General features: G+C 36.5%; 2 protein-coding genes across 3 annotated transcripts; one reads left to right on the forward strand and one right to left on the reverse strand.

Moving 5' to 3' along the window:
• Positions 1-1209: 1209 nt before the first annotated feature.
• On the reverse strand, positions 1210-7673 carry crbn (cereblon). 2 transcript variants are annotated; one of them, XM_067373854.1, is made up of 11 exons: positions 7564-7673; positions 6915-7024; positions 6475-6677; positions 6167-6325; positions 5910-6066; positions 5469-5528; positions 3397-3481; positions 3193-3308; positions 2999-3063; positions 1927-2058; positions 1210-1813 (listed from the first exon to the last, which is right to left on the reverse strand). In XM_067373854.1, exons 1-11 carry the CDS (start codon positions 7634-7636, stop codon positions 1636-1638), a joined length of 1338 nt encoding a protein of 445 aa, XP_067229955.1. In that variant the 5' UTR covers positions 7637-7673; the 3' UTR covers positions 1210-1635. The 2 variants fall into 2 exon arrangements, with proteins under 2 accessions (XP_067229955.1, XP_067229954.1); XM_067373853.1 differs by having other exon boundaries at positions 5469-5531.
• Positions 7674-7846: 173 nt separating this feature from the next.
• On the forward strand, positions 7847-10196 carry zgc:152986 (uncharacterized protein LOC101884054 homolog). Its single transcript, XM_067374826.1, has 3 exons — positions 7847-7921; positions 9557-9771; positions 9871-10196. The coding sequence occupies exons 2-3, from the start codon at positions 9561-9563 to the stop codon at positions 10194-10196; spliced, it is 537 nt and encodes a 178-aa protein (XP_067230927.1). The 5' UTR covers positions 7847-7921; positions 9557-9560.
• Positions 10197-11839: the final 1643 nt, after the last annotated feature.

Genomic DNA, 11839 nt, shown 5'->3' on the forward strand with positions numbered 1-11839 from the left:
TAGGTTAACTATCCTCAACATTTTCCATTTTTAAATCCATTTTGTACACAAATCCAAGTTGGTCTACAAATGTGACTTTTCAGACTGTGATCAAACTATGGCTCTGCTTGGAATGCCATACTATTAATGTTTCTACGAATTGTAGTGTTACCAAAATTTTCTTTAAAGATGAGACACACTGTGACTTTTCAAAAGTGGTTTATTGACGAGAATTCATTAGTACTGAACAGTATTTTATCTCTTGAACATTACAGATATGCAAGTCAGTGTGTTTTTGTATCTAACTAGTGGAGAATGTACATGTGTGTTGGCTGATTTTCTGTATAAAGTGTGTATTTTGAACTCCATTTAATAAACATGTGAACAGAATCTTTATATTTTTAGAACGTTTCTAAGTGCAGACTGTAGTTTGTCGCACACCACTTCCATTCTGGATACACACATCTGTTTTTGGCTCTCAACTTATATACATCATATCATCATTTAATGTAATGGTATCCAAATAAACAAATGACAAAGGAAAAAGCAAAACAGAGAAACTTATTAAATACAAAATAGTTTTTGGGAATTGCTCTTGATATGAAGTGTAAATAACAAACGGTACCTCCCTGATATTTCCTTTATTATTCACCTTTATTATTCGCCATCTGCCAATTTTAGCCAGGAGTCGTGTGCTAAGTACCCATGAGAGATAGAATGATTTAATTTTAAGCAGTTTTGAAGAAGCATATAATTGTTTGAGGTATTCTACATGATAATTGATTATGTCACTAAATGTGGGCATGAAAGACTTTGTGTTGGACTAAATGAGATCATCACACTTTGGTGTTAGAGATTTTTCCCTATTTTAACACAGTACTTATTTCATAAACATCAAAATAAAAAGATCTTGCTTAAAGGGATAGTTCACCCAAAAATGAAAATTCTGTCATTTACTCACCCTCAAGTTGTTCCAAACCTGTATACCTTTGTTCTGCTGTACACAAAGGAAGATATTTTGAAGAAGGTTTGTAGCCAAGCAGCTCTTGCCCCCCATTGGCTACCATAGTATTTTTTATTTTCTACTATGGTCGTCAATGGGGAGCGAGATCTGCTTGGTTACAAACATTTTTCCAAATATTTTCCAATGTGTTCAGCAGAACAAAGAAATTTACACGGGCTTGGAACAGCTTGAGGGTGAGTAAATGACAGAATTTTTATTTTTGGGTGAACTATCCCTTTAAAGAGCATCAATAACTGTGACCTAGTCAGTAATAATGAAGAAAAGACTGCTTAGACAGTAAATTAAGTGCATTACAACAGATTGTAATCTTAAAGAGCTCATCTGGTATGATATTGCACGTATCAGGCTGTAATTTACACAGCTCAAGGTGTGTGAAGGCAACAACTTGCATTCTGTTGTTCTGTATCTTATGCTTCACTGTCCCCTTTTTCTTTCCTCTCCCTGTTCATGCACACATCTACACATATAAACTCACAAACACACTTGCTTTCTCTCTCTCTCTCTCTCTCTCTCTCTCTCTCTCTGGGTGAGGTTTTGGAGTCTCATTTTTTTGGGGTGATAGAGGAGACCCCTTGGGGAGTATATGCTTATGGGCTGTAGGGTTAAAGGTCACAAGTAATCCTCAGATCACATCACAGGCACAGCAAGCGTGACCCATCAACACCTTCATCGCCTTGCGGGATTGTCGGTAACAGGGCAGAACGAGTCAAACCCCAGAAACGAGGTGGACTCAGATCCTTTTTTACTGCTGAGAACTTCCAGCCCATATGAGAGCCACAGGTTCTGCACTGAGCAATTGTCCACGCATACCTAAGCAAAGAAATACATCACATTTTATATTAATTATTTGAATGGATACTAAGACATAATAATCAAAATGACCAAAAACACATTTTTGAACATATAAAAGCATTAAATCTCACCCTGGAAACCAACTATGAAGTGTGGAAGGCCGTCCAATCAAGTTGAGGTTGTTGGCCTTGTAGACCGTAAGTGTCTCGTGAACATAACCATGTGGGTTCACATATGCTGCCATTGGCCCATACAGAGACAGACTAAAGACAGAGGAGTTTTGCATGAGTAACTGTTTTCATTTCCATCCTAAAAAAGATCACCCAAAAATGTAAAGTCTGTCATCATTTGATAAGTCATTGAAAACCTTCCAGTTTATATATATATATATAAAATGTTCCAACAAGGAAATCATAACTTTATGACTTAAACTTTGGTCTTTTCCTCAACTAAAGCTATCACATGTCTTCACAAGACTGTTTTTCACAAGATAAAGTTGCAATGTTAAAGTTGCAATGAAACAGAAGTTGTGTGATGTACATCCGGGTGAAACAGATTATTAAAAAATTAAAAATGTAGGGAGGGGACTTGGTTCTATGGGACTCAAGTTCTGGTGAAGATTAAAAACTACTATGAAAAAAATGCTTAAAAAATTAAAGATATGCATGGATGAATCATTTATATGACCACTTTCATGGAACTTTTATGGTGCTTCAGTTCCTCATTGGTGCTTGATGGGCTTGGGTGCCTTGATGATAAAAAATAACGTTTTGTAATCCATCTCTTTAATTCTTCTCAATTGCTAAACAATATCTAGAGTTGTCAAACTGACTTTGGTAATAAGTCAGTACTGAAATTTTAAAAATGCTCAATCTGCTGTTGAGTGGATTCGTAAACACCTCTTGATTGGCCATTGTGTTCAGGCACTCATTGGATATGTCTGTGATTGGCTTCAATGATCAACGCATCAAAAACATTGTAAATAGTCATCAATGATGCTCGCGCTTACACAGATACACACGGGAGCGTTTGAAAGCAGGCATCTATCGTGGACCACTCAAGTCCGCTCAAAAGCGCTCAAAGCATCACATTTTTAAATTTTCAGTTCCGATTGGTACCGAAGTCGGTACATTTGACAACTCTATATGTAACTAAATTGTGAAATTCAGTTTCTCATCATTTTTTTTTAATTCATTGCCTGACCTGAAGATCTCATTCTTGCTGGTTATCTCTGTATCCTGACACTGTTTACAGCAGAGAGAGGTGCACTGTAAAGAGACAAGAAAAATATGAATATTATCTTTTCCCGCATTTTACAATGCATAAAACAAACTCCTAGACAAATAGAAAGACATATATGAAGATTTATAGACAAAGGCAACTACACACATACACACCCTGTCCATGATGTCCAACTCACAGCGCAGTCTCTGGATGGCACTGCCAATCTTCAGTAGCTGCAGTCGTAGAGCATCATCTATTGGTAGACATGCGGCCACCCTGTATGAGAAATCTGCAAAGAGAGAGAGAGAGACGTTTTCTAACTATTTGACTGTGTGTGTGAGCCTGAAACTGTCTGTGTGCTCGTCCTCAGTGTGTACCAGTGGGATTTGTAGGCAGGGACTCATCTTTAAGGTTTTCATCCCATTCATGGAGTTGTTTCTTTACTCTGCTCATGAGAGTTTTCTGGAGAGAAACACATAAATAACCATCAGTATGTTGTCAATATTATGGAAATGCTGATGATGGTTTGCAGAGATTGTACATTTTAAAAACACATCAATGTATTTACAATCTAGATAAATAATAATAATAATAATAATAATAATAATAATAATAATAATTAATAATATTAATAATAGGGAAAGGATTAGTTCAAATTTCCTGATAATTTACTCACCCCCATGTCATCCAAGATGTTTATGTCATTCTTTCTTCAGCTGAAAAGAAATTAAGGTTTTTGAGGAAAACATTCCAGGAATTTTCTCCATATAGTGGACTTAAATACGGTTCAACGGGTTGAAGGTCTAAATTGCAGTTTCAGTGCAGCTTCAAAAGGCTCTACACGATCCCAGCCGAAGAATAAGGGTCTTGTCTAGCTAAACGATCAGTCATTTTCTATTTTTTCTTAAAAAATGTATATAATATTTAACCACGAATGCTTGTCTTGCACTAGCTCTGCGATGCGCCACACATTACGTAATCACGTTGGACATAGGCAGAAGTACCGCGGTAGGGCGAAAAAGTCATTTTCTTACATCTCATTTTCTCCTCCAACGTCGTTTTATCTTTTTTTGTTAAAGGACATTTGACAAGTCTTTGCAAGTTCGGTACTTCCGCCTAAATCACATGTGACCTTTCCAGTGTGATTACGTAATGCGTGGCGCATTGCAGAGCTAGTGCAAGATGAGCATTTGTGGTTAAAAAGTGTATACATTTTTTCTTTCTTTTTTTTTTTTTTTTTTTTAGAAAATGGCTGATCGTTTCTCTAGAGAAGACCCTTATTTCTCGTATGGGATCATGTAGAGCCCTTTGAAGCTGGATTGAAACTGCAATTTGGACCTTCAACACGTTGTACCCCACCTGAAGTCCACTATATGTCTATTTTTCACTATATGAAAAATTTCTTCAAAAACCTTAATTTCTTTTCGACTGAAGAAAGAAAGACAGAAACATATTGGATGACATGGGGGTGAGTAAATTATCAGTGAACTAATCCTTTAAATAATATTTACAATAAGTAAATAATGAGAACTACCATTCATTTACAAGGGGTAAAATGGTTTAAATGAAAAAAATTGCACCCTTAAAGGGTTAGTTCACCCAAAAATGAAAATTCTGTCATTTATTACTCACCCTCATGCCGTTCCACACCGTAAGACCTTCGTTAATCTTCAGAACACAAATTAAGATATTTTAGTTGAAATCCGATGGCTCCCTGAGGCCTCCATATGGAGCAATGACATTTCCTCTCTCAAGATCCATAAAGGTACTAAAACATATTTAAATCGGTTCATGTGAGTACAGTGGTTCAATATTAATATTATAAACCAACGAGAATATTTTTGGAGCACCAAAAAAAACTAAATAACGACTTATTTAGTGATGGCCAATTTCAAAAAACTGCTTCAGGAAGATTCGGAGCACAAATGAATCAGTGTATCGGATCATGATTCAGATCACGTGTCAAACCGCCAAACTGCTGAAATCACGTGACTTTGGCGCTCCGAACAGAAGATTCGATACACTGATTCATTTGTGCTCCGATGCTTCATAAAGCAGTGTTTTGAAATCGGCCATCACTAAATAAGTCGTTATTTGGGGTTTTTTTGGCGCTCCAAAAATATACTCGTCGGTTATAATATTAACATTGAACCACTGTACTCACATGATCCGATTTAAATATGTTTTTAGTACCTTTATGGATCTTGAGAGAGGAAGTGTCATTGGTCCCTATGGAGGCCTCACTGAGCCATCGGATTTCAACTAAAATATCTTAATTTGAGTTCCGAAGATGAACGAAGGTCTTACGGGTGTGGAACGGCATGAGGGTAAGTAATAAATGAAAGAATTTTCATTTTTGGGTGAACTAACCCTTTAAGGCTTTATAATGTATAGTGTAAAATCTTTTGTTAATAATATAGTCAAATTAATACTCAGAGATCAAACTCACAGAGTCATAGAGTGCATAAACCCAGGGAGGCCATGAGGTCATACCAGCACAATGGAGCTTCTTCTTTAAAAAGAAAGTGAGAGGGAGATTACGTGTTAAGCAATTAAGCAAAATGTATGTTACATATAGAAGTAATGGTAAAACAATAAAGTAGAATAACTAGTCCAATTCAATCTCATAAATTATATAACTGTATGTTCTTTAATAAAAACTAGTTAATGAGGGGGGAAGGTGTATGTGTTTTAGCATTTTAATTTAGTTAGATATTTAGTACATTAATAATAATAGTTAGGTGTTTTAATATAATAATAATAATTTTATTTTTAATAATATATGAATTATACATTTAATCCTGTGACCCCCTTGGATGTTTACTGAGGCCTCCTAATGGATGAGAAACACTGGTCTAAAGTGATGTTCGTTTACAGGTATGTCAGTTACCTGTCTATAGGTCTGACTGCACCGGTCCTGCGGTGGTGTTGTTTGTGAGTGTTTGGTCTGTGGAGTTTGTGTATGCAAGCGGGGCAGGAATTGCAGTGCACATAAAGGGTCTGGCAGAATCCTTTCCGGTAAAATCTGTACTTTTGCCTGACGAATCCTACAAAAGACAAAAATATTATTCTTTTTTTTAAATTAACATTACATTACTGCAATGAAAAATAGCATTGTACCCACTGAAAGCATGCGTATACCCCTACCCATCTGCTTGTGTGCGTATGTCATGCACTCTGAAGCGTTGCCGTCCAATAGCTTTGATCTTCACTGTCTCTATGCCGTACTCCTGCTCCTCACGAAATGCGTAGATCTCAGCCGTCGTCCCAAACTCTGCCTTTATCTCCGCTCCACTCGCATCAGGACTGAGAGAAATAGAAACAAATGTAAGAAATATCAATACACCTGCAAACCCTACTGCAACATGCTTGAATAATGTCCTTGAAGAAGAATCAAAGGAACGTGATCATTAATGCGGAGAAGTTATTATTCTACACCTTGTGTCTGTTAATACCTGTGTGCAAGCACGGCAAACGTGCGGTCTTGGCTTATGAGGTTGCGGAACATGCTGACCTCCTGTGGTCGAAAAAGCTGCAAGGGCAGCGTCTGACCTGGGATCAGAATGAGAGCGACGTGGGGAAGAACCGGCAGATTCTGCACACTGTCTTCGTCATGCAGGGTTCGGCCGTGAAACTCCTCCATGTCGGAGCCCAGATACTTCACAATGCACAAACAAATGAAGACAAACATGCAATAAAAAAGAACAAGAAAAAGACTCTTGATGACTTATTTATATAGATTGAGATTTCTGTTACAGCAAAAAATTTACCATAAGCTACTTGAATGTCAAAGTGCATGCTAATGAATTGAAATGAATGAAAGCTATATTTTAATCTTATTAGCCTCAGGTCACATGACCAGTGTTTGAAAGTACTGATGACTGATGACACTCACAGCATGTGAAGTTGGCAGACTGGTGTCAAAGTTTATAATGCTTGGCTTTTCTGCATCCTCACCATCTCGATCCTCAGTCTCCATGACATCCTCTTCTTCCTCTTCATTTTCTATAAAAACAAAGATTAGAAGTGGAATACAATTATTCTTATTATTTACTTATACTTTCATTTTGTCAACTACATCTAGATTACAACCTACTTTCGATTTCAACTATATTTACAGAGTCATTTGAGGACAACGGGCATGCATGAAGCCACTATTAAGCAAACAGAAAGCAAATATCTCATCTAAGCACATAATGCAATGAATATAATAACAAATGTCTGCTAACAACACGATAAATCAACAAAATGCGTACACACTTGACTTAAAAATGTTGTTGCAACCATTTTTGCTACAGCTCCTTCTAAACGTGATACAAAAATATCTTTGCAGACACTTTGTGTTTTAAATAACAGGTGTACGCAGACACTTTCAGTTAGCAAAAAAGATCTGTCATCTGTCATGCACCCATGCACGGCGACTGCTGCGGATCTGGAAATGTCTGTAAAGATCTCCCTGCAAGTTTTGAGGAGGACATTAAGATGCCATGCTTTTGATTTTTCTATAGCTCCGTGTTTAATAGGAAACAAATAGGAACACTTACCTGGCAGGAGCTGTAGTTGGTTCCCCATTTCGTCGTTACCGTTGTTGTCGCCTCCGCCCCTCTCAGCAGCCATAGCCGTGTGTTTACAATCCGCTCTCAACAAGCGCAGCACTACCGTGAAGAGACGTGCGAGTAAAAACACAGCGCCCTCACGTGAATGGATGTTAGTGGCGTAGTGAATCCCAATGAATCGAATCTTTTGAAAAAGTTCACTAAAAAGAACAATAAAAACCGATTCGTTCACGAAAAGACCACTAAATTCGTCAATAGGCGCAACATTTCGAAGCATTGGGTTAGCATTGATTGAAATTCTGCGTTTTTTCAGAGGAGGTGTTGGGTTTATTAGTAACATACTGTGGTAAGTATACATTTCTATCTTTATGACACCTTGGTAAGCCCCAAAGTTGGCCCAAAAATGTTTGGACACTAGAAAAGCATGCCATTGTTGTAATTGTTTGTGTGTGTGTGTCTGTGTCTGTGTAGTGTGTACACAACCAAGCATATTTTTTCTTTTCTTAGAAAGATAATACTAACATATCACAATACTAATACTAGCAAAACCGCAAAAATGTGTTTGTTAAAGGAATAGTTTAACCAAAAATGAAATTCTGTCATAATTTACTCACCCTCTGGTTGTTCCAGACCTGTTTACATTTCTTTGTTCTGTTGAACACAAAGGAAGATATTTTGAAGAATATGGGAAATTGAACAGTTCTGGAGCACCAGTGATTTTTTTTTTTTTTTCCTACCATGGAAGTCAATGGTGCCCCAAAGTGTCATTTGTGTCCAGCAGAACAAATTAATTTATACGGGTTTGGAACAACTAAGGGTGAGTAAATGCTGACAGAATTTTCATTTTTGGGTAAACTATCCCTTTAAATTTTAAATTACACCTCATAAAACAGCTATGCTGTTCAAAATTAGCTCTTTTTGAGACTCTGGTTTTAAAACATAGTTAATGTTTTGTTAATAGTTAATGTGATGAACTACACCTGTGGTTGGTTACTGTGCTCGGATGCCTCGAGGAGTGGATTGATTTAAAGAGTTTGTTCACCCAAAAAAGACAATTCTGTCATTTATTACTTACCCTCTTGCTGTTCCACACCCGTAAGACCTTCATTAATCTTCGGAACACAAATTAAGATATTTTAGTTGAAATCTGATGGCTCCGTGAGGCCCATAAAGGTACTAAAAACATATTTAAATTGGTTTATGAGTACAGTGGTTCAATATTAATATTATAAAGATGAAAATATTTTTGGTGTGCCCAAAAAAAAAAAAAAAACGACTTATTTAGTGATGGCCGATTTCAAAACAATACTTCAGGAAGATTCGGAGCACAAATTAATCAGTGTATCGAATCATGATTCAGATCGCATGTCAAACTGCCAACGGCTGAAATCACGTGACTATGGCGCTCCGAACAGCAGATTCGATACACTGATTAATTTGTGCTCCAAAGCTTCCTGAAGCAGTTTTTTTTAAATCAGCCATCACTAAATAAGTCGTTATTTTGTTTTTTTGGTGCACCAAAATATTCTCGTCGCTTTATAATATTAATATTGAACCACTGTACTCACATGAACAGATTTAAATATTTTTTTTAGTACCTTTATGGATCTTGAGAGAGGAAGTGTCATTGCTCCCTATGGAGGCCTCACGGAGCAATCGGATTTCAACTAAAATATCTTAATTTATGTTCCGAAGATGAACGAAGGTCATACGGGTGTGGAACGGCATGAGGGTAAGTAATAAATTACATCATTTTCATTTTTGGGTGAATGAGTACTGAAAGTACTTACACAAATGGCAAATAAATATGACATTTCTCATTAGGAGAACACACTTGGCATAATTTGTTTACAGATGCCACTTTGTTTGATAGATGATATGATAGATGTAGTAGTACATTAAATATGTTTTGTGGCCAATATTTGAACAGCATATGTGTATGTATAGGTAGGTTTGTTTATTATTCTCATTTGATCTTCAGGAGGATGATGGTGACAGGAGAGCATTTATGCATGGTGCTTCTGCTATGTGTGTGTGCCTGTTATTGTGTGAGTGACTATTACTCAGTTCTTGGAGTTCCTCGCTCTGCATCTTCAAGAGAGATCAAGAAAGCATTTCACAAGCTGGCCCTTAAACACCATCCCGATAAGAACCTAAGCCCAAATGCACAGCAAACCTTCACAAACATTGCTCTGGGTGTGTGTGGATGCACAAGACCCTAAAATAAGTTTATTCACTACCAAACTGAAGTATTTCTTTTTTAATGATTAATTTTGTTCATTTGTTTTTCCTTAGCCTATGAGGTTCTGTCTGACAAAGAGAAGAGGCGAGTCTATGATCAAATGGACCATCTAACTAACCCTGATCAGGGCAGAGAGAGAAAGTTCAAGAAAGATCAGAATGAGGATGCGGGCACCAATCCCTTTGTCAATAAAGGAGCGTTTCATAGTAAAAGGGGTTTCCAACAATTAAGTCTGGAGGAGCTTCTTCATACGCTGCGGATGGATGATGACTTTTTTATGGATGAACAACCTGGTTATGAAGGATGGAGTTTTGTTTTTGGGCCTGAGGATGATGATGATGAAATAGTCATCCTCAGTGATCTTTTCAACATGCTTTGATTTCCAGGGTTTGTGTATTTGTATGTTTATTTATATTTATTAATTACATAAATTCAAATTGATTTTAAAGTGCCTTTGCACAATTTTCTTGCTTATTAAATAAAACTTCAAATTAAACTACAAAAAAACTACCTCTTATTGTGTTATAAAGATCTGACCTTTGAGAGCTGACCAAAAAAAGTAAAAGGTTACTTTAACCTTATGATATGTTTTTTCTCAAAATAATTGTTAAACCACTTCTATGAACGTTACTTTCCAAAGATAGGGACCTTCAGTTATTTTTTCCAGCATGAAACGTAAGTTGATAAAGATTTTATGCTACTCTTTCTTCTAACATTACAGTTCATAGATATTGATATGTTGATTGTCTTTTTAACTCAATAAAGCTTCAGCTGAGCTCCACATTACTTTCTGCAAATAACTATGTTAAGACACTAATTCATTTTCTGAAATGATGAACCATAAAATGACAAATTCATCCTTTCTTTTTCCTATGTCCTCATGGTCTTTCCTCAACTTTTTCTTCTGACTGTTACGAATCACCTCGCAATATGGAGCAAAAGCAAGTTGCTGACATATGTGTTGTATCATTGTTGTCATGAAATATAATGCTCTAGTCAGAGCTGATGCATTAACTAAATATAATATCTAGTGATATCCTGCATCAACGCATATCAAGTGAGATTGGTAAACATTCGCGTTTGCAATGGAAATTGAACATGCTAATGTATGATCAAAAGGACTGATGCTCAGATAACACAGAATCCTTGATAAACACTCAACCTACTTTATCATGCTCAGCATTTCCTGCTTGAACTGGAAAGGGTGGAGTGTTCAGGGTGTTTTTTCCCTTCTTTGTTCAAACGATGAACAGTGATTTCTTGTCAGTGTGTTTGTCTCACCATTAGTGTGTCTTTGTGTGCACATCTATGTCATTGTATGTGCAGGTTAGCGAACTGCCAGTGAGATCAACCTCATTTTCCAACGTTTCCTTTGACTGCAATGTGAATGAAAACCCCAGAATCACACATTCAAGTTATGACTAACTGTGAAGGTAATGAGCCTTTGTGAGTGTGGTAGTATGAATCAAGGATAAGAAATGTGCCTTAACTATGGTTATTTATGTGGGCAGCGAGTGTAGAGGAAAAGAGGATATCATTAATCTTTTCAACCTTTGTTCAGTTGCCATTGCGATTCCAAAAGTAGCATCCTGGAGATATTGTAGATATGATATTGTAGATGGAATGAAAGGCATAAACATGCATGTTGTGATCCAGTGTATTATGTAGTGCATGCAACTCTTAACACAACGTAATACACAATCCTTTTTTCTAGTTTATCCCAAGTTTTGTGAAACTTTTGTTGTCACGGTGTCACAAAAATCTGGAACAAATAAACAGATAAAACATTTCATCCTGCAATAAAGATGAAAACAGGTAGTCTAATCTCCAAACTCATAATATTCTCATCTAAATACACACACATTTCCACAAATGTAGTAGTAATTTTTGAAACAGAATGGACACCTGAATACATTTTGTATACAAATAACATTACAGTAAATAAATAAAGTAAGTATTATGATAACATTAGATATGTCTTACGTTTAAAGTAGTTAAATAAATAAATATATATATATGTGC

This window comes from Chanodichthys erythropterus, chromosome 21 (genome assembly GCF_024489055.1).
Source record: "Chanodichthys erythropterus isolate Z2021 chromosome 21, ASM2448905v1, whole genome shotgun sequence".
Lineage (NCBI taxonomy): Eukaryota > Metazoa > Chordata > Actinopteri > Cypriniformes > Xenocyprididae > Chanodichthys > Chanodichthys erythropterus.

Bases quoted from the DNA above. Each gene is read 5' to 3' on its own strand.
- crbn (XM_067373853.1), bottom strand. From the start codon at position 7,636: ATGGCTGCTGAGAGGGGCGGAGGCGACAACAACGGTAACGACGAAATG. The intron at 6,326-6,474 runs GTATTAACAGAC...TATTTCTCTCAG, and splicing joins TTTGCCGTGCTTGCACACAG to TCCTGATGCGAGTGGAGCGG. The intron at 3,064-3,192 runs GTGTGTATGTGT...GTCTCTTTACAG, and splicing joins AGTTGGACATCATGGACAGG to TGCACCTCTCTCTGCTGTAA.
- zgc:152986 (XM_067374826.1), top strand. From the start codon at position 9,561: ATGATGGTGACAGGAGAGCATTTATGCATGGTGCTTCTGCTATGTGTG. The intron at 9,772-9,870 runs GTGTGTGTGGAT...GTTTTTCCTTAG, and splicing joins CTTCACAAACATTGCTCTGG to CCTATGAGGTTCTGTCTGAC.